The sequence below is a fragment of the Piliocolobus tephrosceles genome, chromosome 8 (assembly GCF_002776525.5).
Source record: "Piliocolobus tephrosceles isolate RC106 chromosome 8, ASM277652v3, whole genome shotgun sequence".
Lineage (NCBI taxonomy): Eukaryota > Metazoa > Chordata > Mammalia > Primates > Cercopithecidae > Piliocolobus > Piliocolobus tephrosceles.
Window position 1 is genome coordinate 112,981,101 of NC_045441.1, and position 14,099 is coordinate 112,995,199.

The 14,099-nt window shown below is 33.8% G+C and overlaps 1 protein-coding gene across 1 annotated transcript in view; it reads right to left on the minus strand.

The window, feature by feature from the left end:
- The window catches only part of WASL (WASP like actin nucleation promoting factor), a 66,640-nt gene that overhangs the window by 17,468 nt on the left and 35,073 nt on the right, over positions 1 to 14,099 (minus strand). The window contains exons 2-5 of the mRNA XM_023223443.2: positions 8,836 to 8,970; positions 6,521 to 6,607; positions 6,163 to 6,259; positions 4,517 to 4,540 (exon numbers count right to left, since the gene is read on the minus strand). Coding sequence (XP_023079211.1) covers positions 4,517 to 4,540; positions 6,163 to 6,259; positions 6,521 to 6,607; positions 8,836 to 8,970 — 343 coding nt within the window. The remainder of the gene's footprint in view (positions 1 to 4,516; positions 4,541 to 6,162; positions 6,260 to 6,520; positions 6,608 to 8,835; positions 8,971 to 14,099) is intronic.

Genomic DNA, 14,099 nt, shown 5'->3' on the forward strand with positions numbered 1-14,099 from the left:
TCAAACAGCAACTACAATCAGACTCACCAGTAAAATATAAAAACAGAAAACAACAAAAATATTTTCTGCCACTTTAGCTTATGTAAAAGCCATCTATTATACTATAGCATGGAAACAGAGTTGGATAAAGTTCAGTTTAATGATTTAAATTATCCAAGCTAGTACATTTTTGGAAAATCAGTTTCTTATAACCTTGATTTATAATTCACTAGAGAAAGTAATTCAGCTGTCTCTGAAGATTCAAGAATGAGGATAGGAACAAAATATAAGTGATATGTGAAACGAATAACAATGTTTAACTCATATCGTAATCACACTGTGTGTTTTCCCTCTTCCTCTACCCAAAAATCAGGTATGGATATATTATTATGCAACAACATTATCTCTTTAAGTCACTATAAATGAATTTCGTTAGTAGTAGTTAAAACATTATTTTAAGTAAGCCTATAAAAAAAAAATCCATATAATGGAGATATACAGAAAATTAGTATTAGATGGGAAATTAGGAGTTTCTTTTCAAAAATCACCTTTCATTTTATTAATGAAAATGAAGGACAGTAAGAGTTAGGTGATCTTTATAAAGTCACACGATTAGTGACAGAAGCAAACGTGTATTCTGGTATCTTGGTTTCTAGTCCACTACCCTTCCAATTAACTATTTTACCTCTTTTACTTTTGAGATGGAGTCTCGCTCTCTTGCCCAGGCTGGAGTGCAATGGCGCCATCTCGGCTCACTGCAACCTCCACCTCCTGGGTTCAAGCGATTCTCCTGCCTCAGCCTCCCGGATAGCTGGGACTACAGGTGCATGCCACCAAGCCTGGCTAATGTTTCATATTTTTAGTAGAGATGGGGTTTCATCGTATTAGCTAGGATGGTCTTGATCTCCTGACCTTGTGATCCACCTGCCTCGGCCTCCCCAAGTGTTGGTTGGGATTACATGCGTGAGCCATCGTGCCTGGCCAACTATTCTACCTCTTACACAAAAGTCGAACTACAAGGTGGATGACACTGCTAATTTTACAAATGCCATAATACATTCTTTGTTTACCAATTTATCAGTTTTCTGTCTATGGTCCAACAATTCATTATTCAATAAATATGTACTAACAACTTACAGAATTTAGAAAAAAATGGATTTCTACACATTCAAGAAGTTAGGTACTTGGTTATTTCTGTTGACAATGGTTATTTACTTTAGGGTTTGAAGATGTGAGGAAATAAGTTTAAAATGGTATTCTAAAGCCAAATTAAATACCTGTTTCAAGTGACACACTAAAAAAAGTGAATACCTGTTTAAGGTTATAGAGTCATTTTTTAAATAACGTAAAGTATATGAAAGATTTAGTAACAGAAATATGTACTCAAGTCATTTCTAGTAAAGTTTAATTATTCCATTTATGAAGTTACACTCATCCTAAGAACTACTATGGAAACATATAATGAAGGGGGGCTGTTTTCCTTCTTTTTTCAAAAAACAAATGACAAATTATCTCCTGATTAAGGACAACTGTTGCAGGAAAAGGTTTTTAAATGTTCTTGTGAACAGACATGTCTAATTTTAAATCTAAAAGAACTCAAGTTTCCCATTAATTACATAAAAAGCAAAGAAGCCTCATCAAGGTATAAAACAGTTGAAAAACAGGTGGCCTAGAGGCCTCTGATGTCAAGCAGTCACAGCTGAGAACAAATCATTGGACAGCATATATGCTAAAATGTGAAATTGACCAATAAAGAAATTAGGAGGAAGATACTGAATTGCATTTTAGGAATGTATGTAAATTCCACAGAAAGTATCTTTTTAATAATTAAAATTTGAAAAGGTGTGGTAAACTGATAATCTAATCTAAGTAAGGATCTGAGACAAAGCACCTGCATGGCTACTGGAGGACATGGTACAGGGGCCCACTGCCACCTAGTGGTGGTGCACCAAATACAGTAAAGTAATAATGTTGCCTCCCAAACAGTGGTCTCCACTTAGAGGTGAAAGCAAGGTAGTTGAATGCAAAGCAGTTTTAAAATACTACAACTTGTATTGATAATTATTTATTTCATTTTTTATTATGTATTAATATATTAATTGCATATTATATGTATAGTTTATAAGTATACAAGTATGGGCAATACATGCTGTATTAATTTTGCCCTTTAACAGCACTATTAAAAAAAAAAAAACCCTCCACTTATTTGATAGAAGAAGTCTGAAACCACTGAGCCAAATGATTAAAACTAAAGATTTAAAATCAACAGCCAACTCAGAGAAAGAAACTACATTTAATTCTAAGTGAGTCTCTTAGTAGGGATAATAAAATTATGAAACACCACTGTTACATAAAGAATTTTCAAATTCTGTCTATTCATGGAAACTAGGTGCCTCTTCAGAAATTCATTTTATAAATGTTCACCCCTCCATATTCACAGTTCCATGCCCATGCATTCCACATCCATGGATTCGACCAACTGTGGACTAAAAATAAAAGTGGATGGGTCCATCTGTTCCGAGCATGTACAGACTATTCTTGCTATTATTTCCTAGACAATACAGTATAACAACTATTTACCCAGCACTGCTTCTCAGCCTTTTCGCTAAGATCAAATGTACCTAGCATTTACATTGTATTAGGTATTATGAGTACTCTAAGGAGGATTTAAAGCATACAGGAGAATTTGTGGTTATGTGCAAATACTATGTCATTTTGTATCACAGTCTTGAGTATCAATGAAGTTTCCTATCCATGGGGGATCCTGGAACTGATCCAACATGGATATATGTATTTACAACTTTAATTATATTGTTTCTACAGCATCTACACTTTAAAATCTGGGGTTACTTTCCCCAAAGTGTTTCCATGGCACCACTAGAAAGTCTTCTCCATTGGTACTCAATAATGTATATGCTCTCCAAACTCAAAATAATGTAACAAATTCAGAAAGGTTGAAATACTAGACTTATATCAAGGAAAATTTCCAATACTACATTGAAAGTTCACAGATGAGCAACTTGTAACTCAGCTGCTTCTGTTTCTTTTGCCTCTGCCACGTACTAGCTTATATATTCTGAGACATGATATTTACCCTGTGTCTCAGTTTTGCCTTCAAAATCATTTGGACATAACATAGTGGTTAAGGGGCCAGGCTCTAGAGTCAAATCATCTGATGCTGAATCCTGCTTCACTACTTACTAGTTATGAGATCTTGAGCAAGTTACCTATCTATGCCTCAGTTTCCTTATCTATAAAAGAGATCATAGCAGCTACTTCAGAAGGTTGCTGAACAGTGCCTGGCAGATAGTAAAAGATCATTAAATACTAGTTGCTATTATTATTGTTGTCATCATCTTCATCAGAATAACTAGTATTTATTAAGCACTATGCTAAACTTTGATTACTTCAATCCCTGTAACAGCCCTAAAAAGTATTAATATTTCTATTCAAAAGAGAAAGTGAAACTATACAATATTTGGTACCTGTTAAGCACTACTGAAGGTAGTCAGGCATTTAAAAAATTAATAAGGTAAATAACCCAGAATTTAATACAGCAAAATTTGGTTCATGCTTCTGTATCAGGAAAAGAAATGTAAGGACAAAATCAAAAAGCAACATACCTGTTTAAAAGAAACAAACCCCAACAATCACCAATAGCTGTCAGATATTAAGAACTTTGTATTATGTAAGTTTTCCTTGAATAATCATTCTAGGTTCTGATAAGAGGATTTGAGATGTCCTTTTAAAAAGAAGCGGCCATTTTCTCTATCATAATAAAGGGTCCTGGAGAATGATTCTTTACCTTCACAGAATCAGGGACCTCATTTAAACAGATGAAAGCCATGGATCCTCTCTCTCCAGAGAAAAGAACATATTTAGCACATAATTTCAGGGACTTTATGAAGTCTAGGGTAAGAATTTCTACCCCTGGACTTTATCTTTTACTGCTTTTACTCTCTGGTATTCAATATTTTTTAAAAAACGAATTCATAATACTTCAAGTTGTCATTATCAAATTAAAGAGCATTATACACAACTAAATTAGTTCTAAATACACCATAACAGTAGGTGTTCATTCTGAAAGGGGCTTCATATAGCATATAACCAGTGTGAAATAATCCTTTGAAATAAGAATGAAAGATAAATCTTAAAGTAGGAAATTAACAAATATGCTAGACAAAATTTACTGCCTCTAGGAAAAATGTTAAGGCTAGATTGTATACTCAGTCAACTGTGAATCCAGAACTAAGATGTAAGTATTAGTGATCTTCACCCTATGTATTCTTTCTTCATGTCAGAAAAATATTGAAGAATATTGTTTCCTAAGTCTCATCTGTCATTAATTAAAAAGAACACAATAAACTGTATAATTTGATCACAGATACTAAATATTACTTATTAATGTATGGTACATGTTTCCACAAGGATTAAGATGTAATAGATACTAAATATTACTAATGTATGGTACATGTTTCCACAAAGATTAAACTGTCACCTAAAATCTTAAAAGATTAATAATTGTCAAAAAGCTTACCATTTGGGGGATCTCGTCTTTTCTCTGTTAGAAAATAAATTAGAAGAATATTATTAAATATATGTAAGACAACATCAACATAAAAAAATTAATTCACTAAACTGTCTTATTCCTAAATTGATGTATGTGTGACTAAGGAAGATTTTTCAGAAGACCCGACATTTAAGCAGAGATCTAAATAAAATAAGAAAGGGAACAATATATTCAAAGGCCCCAAGGAGGGTGCAACATGAAAGAACATCATGAAGGCTGGACTGCAGTGAGCAAAAGGCACAGTGAAAGGAAACAAGTCAGAAGGAAAGACAGGGACTAGATCATGTAGGGTTCACTAGGCCATGGTTAAGGACTATAGATTTTATGTGTATATGATAGGAAGCTCTTACAGAATTTTAAATAGAGAAAGTGATATAACCTAATTTACAAGTTTACTCTGGCTACTGTATAGAAAAGTGATAGTAAAAAGGATTGAGTAGCAGCAGGGAGACTAGTCAGAGAGCTGGTGTAGCAGTCCAACTGAAAGATCATGGCGGCCTGGATTAGAATGGTAGCAGCAGAAATGGTAAGAAATAGTCAGACAGGACATGTTTCTGAAGGCAGAGCCAATGTGATAGGACTCTCATAGGATTTATGAGGGACCATGGTGAACCTGAGGGATAAAATGGAACAAATGCCTTTTACTGAAACAAGGAAGATTAGTAGAAGAATAGGAATAGGTCTGATTGGGGCTAGGGTTCAGGACACAGGACATGGATCAAATATTCTCCTCAGATGTGTTAAGTCTAAAGGCTATTCTGTCACTTAACTTGAGTAGACAGAGTCTGAAGGTCAGGGAAGATGTGTCGGTACTAAAGACAAAACTTTGAGAGTCATCAGCACACAGTTTTGGGAACCATAGGACTGGATGAAAGCACATGTTCCTTCTCCTGAAACTGATCTGCTTAAGATGATTTTGGAAAGGTTCCCCTTTCCTAGTCACCCTTCTCCACTTTACAAGAGAAAGGCCTGGTACACTGTTGTCAAACAACAGTTCTATACCAATTAATTTAAAGCTTTATACTATCCTGCATTGTTCTATAATCGTTTTATATGTGTTAGAGTTGTCTCACACACTAAACAGGTTCCTTACGGGTTTTATAGTATACAGTATTAGGAACAAAATAGAGAGACAAGGCAATGTTTATAGATCTTGTTAGCAACTCTGCTTACTTGCTTCTAAGCTTACCTAAAGTCTTTGTTTACAAAGTATAAAATACTTTAACTTGACAAACAATGCTATCACAAATGCAAAATTAAAAGTCAATACATATGACATTTTATCAACAAAAAGCGTTATTGAAATGGGTCCTTCAGTAAATCTAAAAAAAACAGTTCTCAAGAAAAATATTATTTATTTTAAGGTAAAGACCACCAAATTTTTTTGTAAATAGTAAATATTTCAGGTAATAGTTCAGGCTTTGAGGACCACATAATCACTGTCATCACTACTGAACTGTGTTGTGGCAAAAAAGTAGCCAAACACAATATGTAAACCAATGAATATAGCTAAGTTTCAGTAAACCTTTATTTACAAAAACAGGAAGTGGCCCACACTTGTCCCATGAGCATTAGTTTGCTGGTCCAATTTAAGTAATTAAAAAAAGGGTTACCAGATTTCCTTTGTCGGCGGCCCAACAGGTCTGTGACTGCTTTTCGGAATTTTTTTGCTTCTTCTTCATTGGCAAAATTAAGAGCAACTTGACAAGTCTGAAATATTTTCATCACAAAGGGGAAACAACAGAATTATGCTTTATATAACAACTTTATATCATAAAAACAATGAGCAAAAGAAGTATATTTCTAAAGAATGAAAGGTAAATTTTACTAGCAGATAAGACATTATTTCATCTTCAGCAAAAAAATAAAATAGTAAATTGAATTTGATCTTTCAATAAGGCTCTATAAATAATTTGGATTAGAAAAGGCAAGCAATGAAAAAACATGGCAATAAAGAAAAATATGACTTACATCTCCAGCAAAGGTATGAAAATATCCTCTAGGACTATTATATACAAAGTTATTGTATAGCTCTTGTTCCCACAATAGTTTCCCATCCTAGAAAAAAGTCAAAAATTAAAATAAGAACTACCAAAACATAATCTCTAGGAATAAGACAAAGCAGATGACTCATATTAAGATAACTGTTTATACTAAAAATAACTTTTACATGCACACATGCAACATATTTATAATATATAAATAGTGTCACATAATCTAATCAGTAATTTCTTAAAACTGTAAACACTGGATAACGTATCTTTCATAAAACCTACATATCAAGTCAGTTTAATTCAGCTAAGATATAATCTCCCTAGCCAACCATTTCCAAATTCAGTTACTTGGTCAAATACATAACCAGAATAATTACTAGGTCATCAATGTTACACAGAAGGAATAGGACACTTTTGTACATGAATTGATTATCAAAGCACAGTTCTACCAGCAATATTTAGACAATGTACTATCAAACACTGCAGGAATACTTTATGTTCTTTTCCTCAATTTTATAGATGTGGGAGGGTCAAATATACCTTCCTTGTACTGCTCATTAACCATCTTCAAATTCTTAACTTTTGCAGAGTACCTTTCTAATTACATACTACATACAGAAAGAGACTGATAATTAAAATGTATCAAGGTTAAACTATGGATAAGAATGCCATGATGACTGCCATATCTATTGTCATAGTATAAAAAATATGTTTAATCTTAATACCAAAGGTGAAGAATCATGAATGTTCAGCAATTGGAAATAAGTGGTTAGAGAAACACAGTCATTGCCAGAAATGCAAAGTTGTACCCAGACCACAATTTAAAAATATGTACAACACACTGTTCACACACGATAACCACTGCAATGGAATTCCTTTCTTCTTAGTGGAGTAGTATGCGTATGCCATTTCCAAATAGTGCTTCACAACGGTTATGAGAAATATGTCAAAGCACTTGGGGGTTTCTTTCAAACTATGCATGTGTTCCCCACCCCCGAGAATCACTGCCATAGTAAGCCACTGCTAGTGACTACTAGTAAGCCACTGCTAGTGACAGAAACATGTCATATCTCTCAGCTGTCTTGGAAGCAGACTTTAAGAAGCACTAATTTAGCCTGGGACTGGTGGCTCAGGCGGGTAATCCCAGCACTTTGGGAGCCTGAGGCAGGAGGATCACTTGAGTCCAGGAGTTTGAAACCAGCCTGGGCAAAACAGCAGAACCCATCTCTACAAAATAATACAAAAATTAGCCAGGTGTGGTGGCATGTGCCTGCAGTCACAGCTACTCAGGAGGCTGAGGTGGGAAGACTGCTTGAGCCAAGGAGATCAAGGTTGCAGTAAGCTGTGCACTCCAGGCTGGTGACAGAGCAAGAGCCTGTCTCAAAACAACAACAACAACAAAAGATGCACTAATTTACCAAATACCGTAACTGAGATCTCATTTAAACTCAGTGAAATACTTCATAACAGACCAAGATGGTTATCTGATTTTACAAATAAAGCTGAGACCGGGGTGTAAAAATCTCTTGACTGTTATCTATCAGGTCATATTAGTGCCCAATAGTTTAGAGGCAGTTTTAGTTTTTTGTAATTAAAACCTCATTGCACTTACTGTCACATATAAATATTAATCATGGAGGCTTACTTACAGAAAGGTTTTTAAAAAAATAATGGAGACTTCATCTTAGCAAAATGATGTTTTTATGACAACTGTAAGAAATGAATATCTAACAAAGGGTATCCAATCTATAGCAATGTGATTTATGATTGGGAGTGAGGGACATAAAGCTATGAAAATCTGAATATATTCTATCATGAGAAACAACATAAGGAAAAATGAGTAGCAAACAGATTTTTATAGACACTGAAATGTTTTAAACCTGGGCTAAATAATAGTACATACTGAACTAAAATATTATTTTGTTGTTCCCTGAATAGACTATGTATGCTATTCTATAATGAATAAGATAGAATAAAAGAGTATCATTAAAAAAATACAGAGTGTAGAGAAAGCCCAAGAACCAATAGGCATAATTAAAAAAAAAAAAAAAAAAGGCTTAATGCATGGTAGCAGTAGAAAGATAAAATAGGAAACTATTCACATTCTAGCTTCAGATATGTTCCCAATTGGTCATGATTTTCATATGTCAATATCTAAAACCAAGCTTCACTCTTCTAATATTAATGTACAAATTTAAATATCACATATAGGATAATCAAATCTAAACTAAATTGTAATTGATATAGAAAACCTAATCACCTAGTTTAAAGTGAAAGCAAATCAAAGCTCACCTTAATGTCAAATATTCTTAAAAAATAAGATCTCTGTGGATTGTCCTTAACAAGACAAGCAACACCACTGCACTTCTTTGACCACATACAGTTCCGATCTGCTGCATATAACTGCACCACTGCTGAAGACATAGTCTGCAAAATATAAAATTTATAACCATTAGGTTCAAAATAGTATGTAGATGATCACATCCCCTGCTGACAGCTTGACTGCAGCCACCCAGCTAAGCGGCTCCTAAATTCCTGATTCACAGAAACAAGGAGATAATAAACATGTATTGTTATTTTAAGCCACTAGTTTTTGAAGTGATTTCTTATGTAGTAATAAAGAACTAATATAACAATCACATAACAATAATCACTGAAAACATTTACTGATGCTTAAAATGTGTTAGAAAATGTGTTAATCACTTTTAAATATAGTCTTATTTAATTTTTATTACTATGATAACCTCATTTTATACTTCAGAAACCCGACACTGAAGAGGGTAATTTGCCCAATACCACACAGCCAAATGGCAGAGCTGAAATTCCAAATCCAGGCAATTTGCGACTTCAAACCTAGCATTCTTCCTCCCCGCTATTATACTGTTTCCCAATAAAGTGAACATTTAAGCAATGAAGTAGTGGTATTAGTAATGGCTAACTTCTATAAAGCAGTTAAGCAATTATCTAGATAAGGACTGAGTCAAACGTGAAAGCAGTATTACCACCCTGGAAGGCAGATTATAATATCTCCTTTCTAAAGTGAGTTTAAGATTTTAAGTGATTTGCACAAGGGGCCACATACTTTTAATGCTATACTGAGGATATGAAAAAGATCTGAAAGACTACTGTCTCAATTTTACCAAGGATAGTCCCTAAATAGAACCCTTTCAGATGTGTAAGAGGGAAGTTAACTGGTTACATGCAATGGACACTTTAGGGCATTAGGATTTTCCAGTACACCATGTTGTCACCTTCCGTCTCAAGACTGTATCATGAAAAGGTATAAACTAATTTTATCCTAAGTTTACTTAATACCTAGAATGTAACTATTCAACCTTCAGCTTCTATGAAAGTGATACATATATATACTGATAAAGCACTTACAAATCCTTTGAAAGCTGTAATTATGTTTTCTGATCCAGTAATTTCACTTCTAAACTAAAAATTAAGAAAATCATTTAGAATATACTTCACATTTTAATGTAAATATAAAAATAAAGTATTTCATATAAATATATATTTTTTTAAAGAGGAAGAACTGAAATAACCTAAAATAGGAGCTGATTAAGTAATTATGGTATCTTAGTTCAATGGAATTGGGCTCTGTAATAAAAAACAGACTACATTAAGATTTGGAGATACGCTGTTTTAGGTTTACTTAACTACGCCTGAGGGGTGCCGCCCTCTTTCGGTAAGAGGAATTCCAAAGAACAATTATATGCACAAACCTTTTATAACTGGATACTAAAGTCAGAAATGTAAGATCAGTATACTGTGAGGATGAAAAGTCCATAAAGACTTGCTCAGATAACAATGTTCAATGTTATGTTTTTAACATTACAGACCAAACTCAACCTTGAACTTCACACACAGTACTGAGCAGGACACAAAGGAACAGAAATATTTCTACAAGAGTCATTAAAAATTACGATAACTTAAAAACAAAAAATGTGTATACTGGGACACTGGGTTTCAAAGAGAAGACTGAAGAATGTGGGACATTCTTTGGCCTGCTCAAAACACACTTGTGTTTGCAAGTGTACAATCTCAGGATGACAGCGTCATAGGCATCCTGCTGCCAGTACTGAAAACTTCAGAAAAAGGGGTCTTGCGTACACCATCTAAAGGTCTCAAATACCAGGCTGAATAATTCAAAAATCCAACAAGCAAATTTATTAGTTCTAAGGAGAATTCATATAAAGTCTTTTTTAGTATGGTACTATCAAAAGACATTCATTTCTAAAAAGGAAAGCAATTAGGAAATTAGATATACCAAAATGAAGATCTAAAAATCTCCCTACTTTTTACCAGAAATCAAGAGGTAACAGCTCACCAAAAAAAAAAAAAAAGTTATTCAATAGGGTCTGAAATTCCATTATGAAAATCCCCTTGCTAGCCAAAGGACTAAATATTCATGATGTTATAAATATTCATGTTGTAAAACACCATGTGGCTATATATGTGAACTTCAAAAAACAAAACAAAACAAACAAACAAAAAAACCCAGACTAAAAAACATTTAAACTTTTAGATAAACTTAAATTCTTAAAACACCTGCTTAAGAAATAAAGACTAACAATGCTGTAATTTTTTACAGACAGGATATTGCAATATAAACATTAAAACTAAAAAAAAAAAACAACTATTTGAAAGCAATTTTCAGTAACTGGATTTTCAAATATTTGCTACTCTTATTATCAGTCTAAGTGTCTATTTCATTAATTCTTACCTTCAGTCTGAAAATGACATACCACAGTACCTTGTAAAGCCTTTTCTAATTCAGAATAATTACAGTGAATATGAGAATAACTTGCATACATTTAATACAGTATATTAATGCTAGACAATATAAAAATAATAATCCCCACACTCTAGATTGACAGTGACTTAATTAAGTTTTTAAAGACATTCCTTCCATTCCTTTAGGTAATTACAACGAATCAATTCCACTCCTTCTTGTCTTTTGTAATTAAGAAGATATTAATGAAAAACAACCTAAGAACAAGTGCTTAGGAAGGAAAATCTATTTCTTATTGCCCTAATAATGTTAAGGTTAAAATCTGCTAATTAAAAGGAAAAACAGTACTGTATCAACTTTGGTAGAAACAGAACCTGTCGTCTCTTGTGTATTCCTGATATTTCAGTACTGAATAACTGTAATAACATATTCATTCTTAGAACTTTGATGATCAAGGGCAGGAAGAATATGGGGGATGTATTCTAGGAAGTGAATTCCCTCCCACTGTCCTTCTGCCTGGCACTTCTACCTCTTCTGAGGTTGACTCTGCACCAGTCTACTTGAAGTATTTCCTTAGGTTGAAATGACTTTTTTTTTTGGGCACATTTCTGAAGTACTTGTTTGTGTACCTTGTGTTACTCTGTTATTCCACTGGTCTTATTCTAAATCAGAATAATTTTCTGTATTGACTTCTTAACCACTAAAAAGACTGCAATTCCCATAAGCACTTAAATTAGTTCTGCAAGCTTATACTTCCACTCCACCTATACTTTGTCCCGAAGTGAACAAGTATTTGTTAAAAACCACATGTTCTGATTTTGATAATAATACTACAGCAATAAGAGAATGACTCTGATTTTAGGATATATAAGCCTGAAATATTATAAAGAGGCATTATGTCTGCAACTTATTCTCATGTTATTCAGAAAAAAAAATAACATGCATGTATACATACATAGAAAAAAACAGGGTAAATGTAATAAACATTTGGCAAATCTGGATGAAGGATATATAGGAGTTCTTTGTATTGTATCTGCAAGTATGAAATTATTTCTAACTTTAACAAGCACAAATGATTCATTAAAATGTATGACTCTTAGCTCTCTTTCACAACCACAGCAATCCTGAGAAGGTGGTCCTCTCCCCAGAGCCATTACTACCTCTATATATGTTAGCCATTGCTGTAATGGCCCAAAACTAAGAAAACTCCCACTTCCTCCTATTCCCTCTATATGTATACCAACTTTCTTGAAAGTTCTATCCTGAGTAAGACTTAAACCACAAACATTCAGCATTTCTACTGTTTAAATTCCTTTCACATTTTCAGAACAACCACATTATGTAACAGGTCAGAATAAGAATTTTAGATCAGGAAAATAGGTATTTCTTTGACTACAGAATCAGCTAGACAAGGGAAAGACTAGAAAATACTAGGAGTCACAGGGATCCTTGATTTTAGCAATCAACTGCCTACAACAAATACTAAGATGACTTAACACTGAATAACTGTCTACAATTATTTTAATAATCTAATAAATATACAATGTTGTTACAGAAAATATTTAAAAATATTTTCTCTTTTTCTTTTTGAGACAAGGTCTTGCTCTGTCACCCATGCAGGAGTGCACTGGTGAGTGAAATCGCTCACCACAGCATCAAGCCCCGAGGTTCAAGTGATCCTCCTACCTCACCCAACCTTCTGAGTAGCTGGCACTACCAGCACACACCACCATGACTGGCTAATTTTCTAATTTTTTTGTAGAGATGCGGTCTAACTATGTTGTGCAGGCTGGTCTCGAACTCCTCACCTCAAGTGATCCTCCTACCTTGGCCTCCTAAAGTGTTGGGATTACAGATGTGAGCCACTGGGTCTGGCCAAAAATATTTTTTCAATAAATATTCAACATACACTAAACGTGGGGGGAAAATCATATGACTTAACAAAATAAAGTCTTTTCTATGATCATGTTGGCCCAGATTAGAAGTCAAATACTCCAACTTTAATATGTATGTATGTATCCTAACGTGTATTTGGCCTCAAATGTCTGAAAACTAACATTGGAAAATCCATTCTAAGTTTTCTCATTATATAAAAGCTAAGATTTAAACACATTCCTAGATGCTCTGATGATATATTTACATGAAATGACCTATTATTACTCTGAATATACAGTTGGCCCTTGAACAACACAGGTTTGAACTGTGTGGGTCCACTTACATGCAGATCTTTTTCACTAAATAGTCAGGACTCCATATCGCAGGGTTCTGCATCCACAACCAAATGTCGATTGAAAAATATGGTTATTAGTAGGATGAGACACACACAAAACAGGAGGGCAGACTTTTCACATGGGTGGGTTCTGAAGGACCTCAGTATGTGTGAACTTTGGTATCCGTAGGTGGTCCTAGAACCAATCCCCCACGGATACTAGGAGATGACTGTAAAATTTTAATCTATACACTATAAAAAGTAGTATAAAAGAAAAGCAAAGAATTTGGTTGAATTCTTATAGTTTATTATGCAGTGATCTCACGAAGCAATGCTCTAAATAATTAAAGTAGCAACACCTGTTATATGCCCGCCTCAAAAACCCAATACTGAAATAATAAATTTTAAAAAGAAAAACAATGTATCTGGCAGGGAACAACAACTGAGTGGTATCAGTAAGAACTATCCAGGAAAAGAAAACACAAAAATTCACTTTAGAGGGAAGGTATCTTATCACCTGGTAATTTCTACAATGAGAAACAACCAGAAAAGAAAAGAAAACAAAAGAAAAGAAAAGAAAAGAAAAGAAAAGAAAAGAAAAGAAAAGAA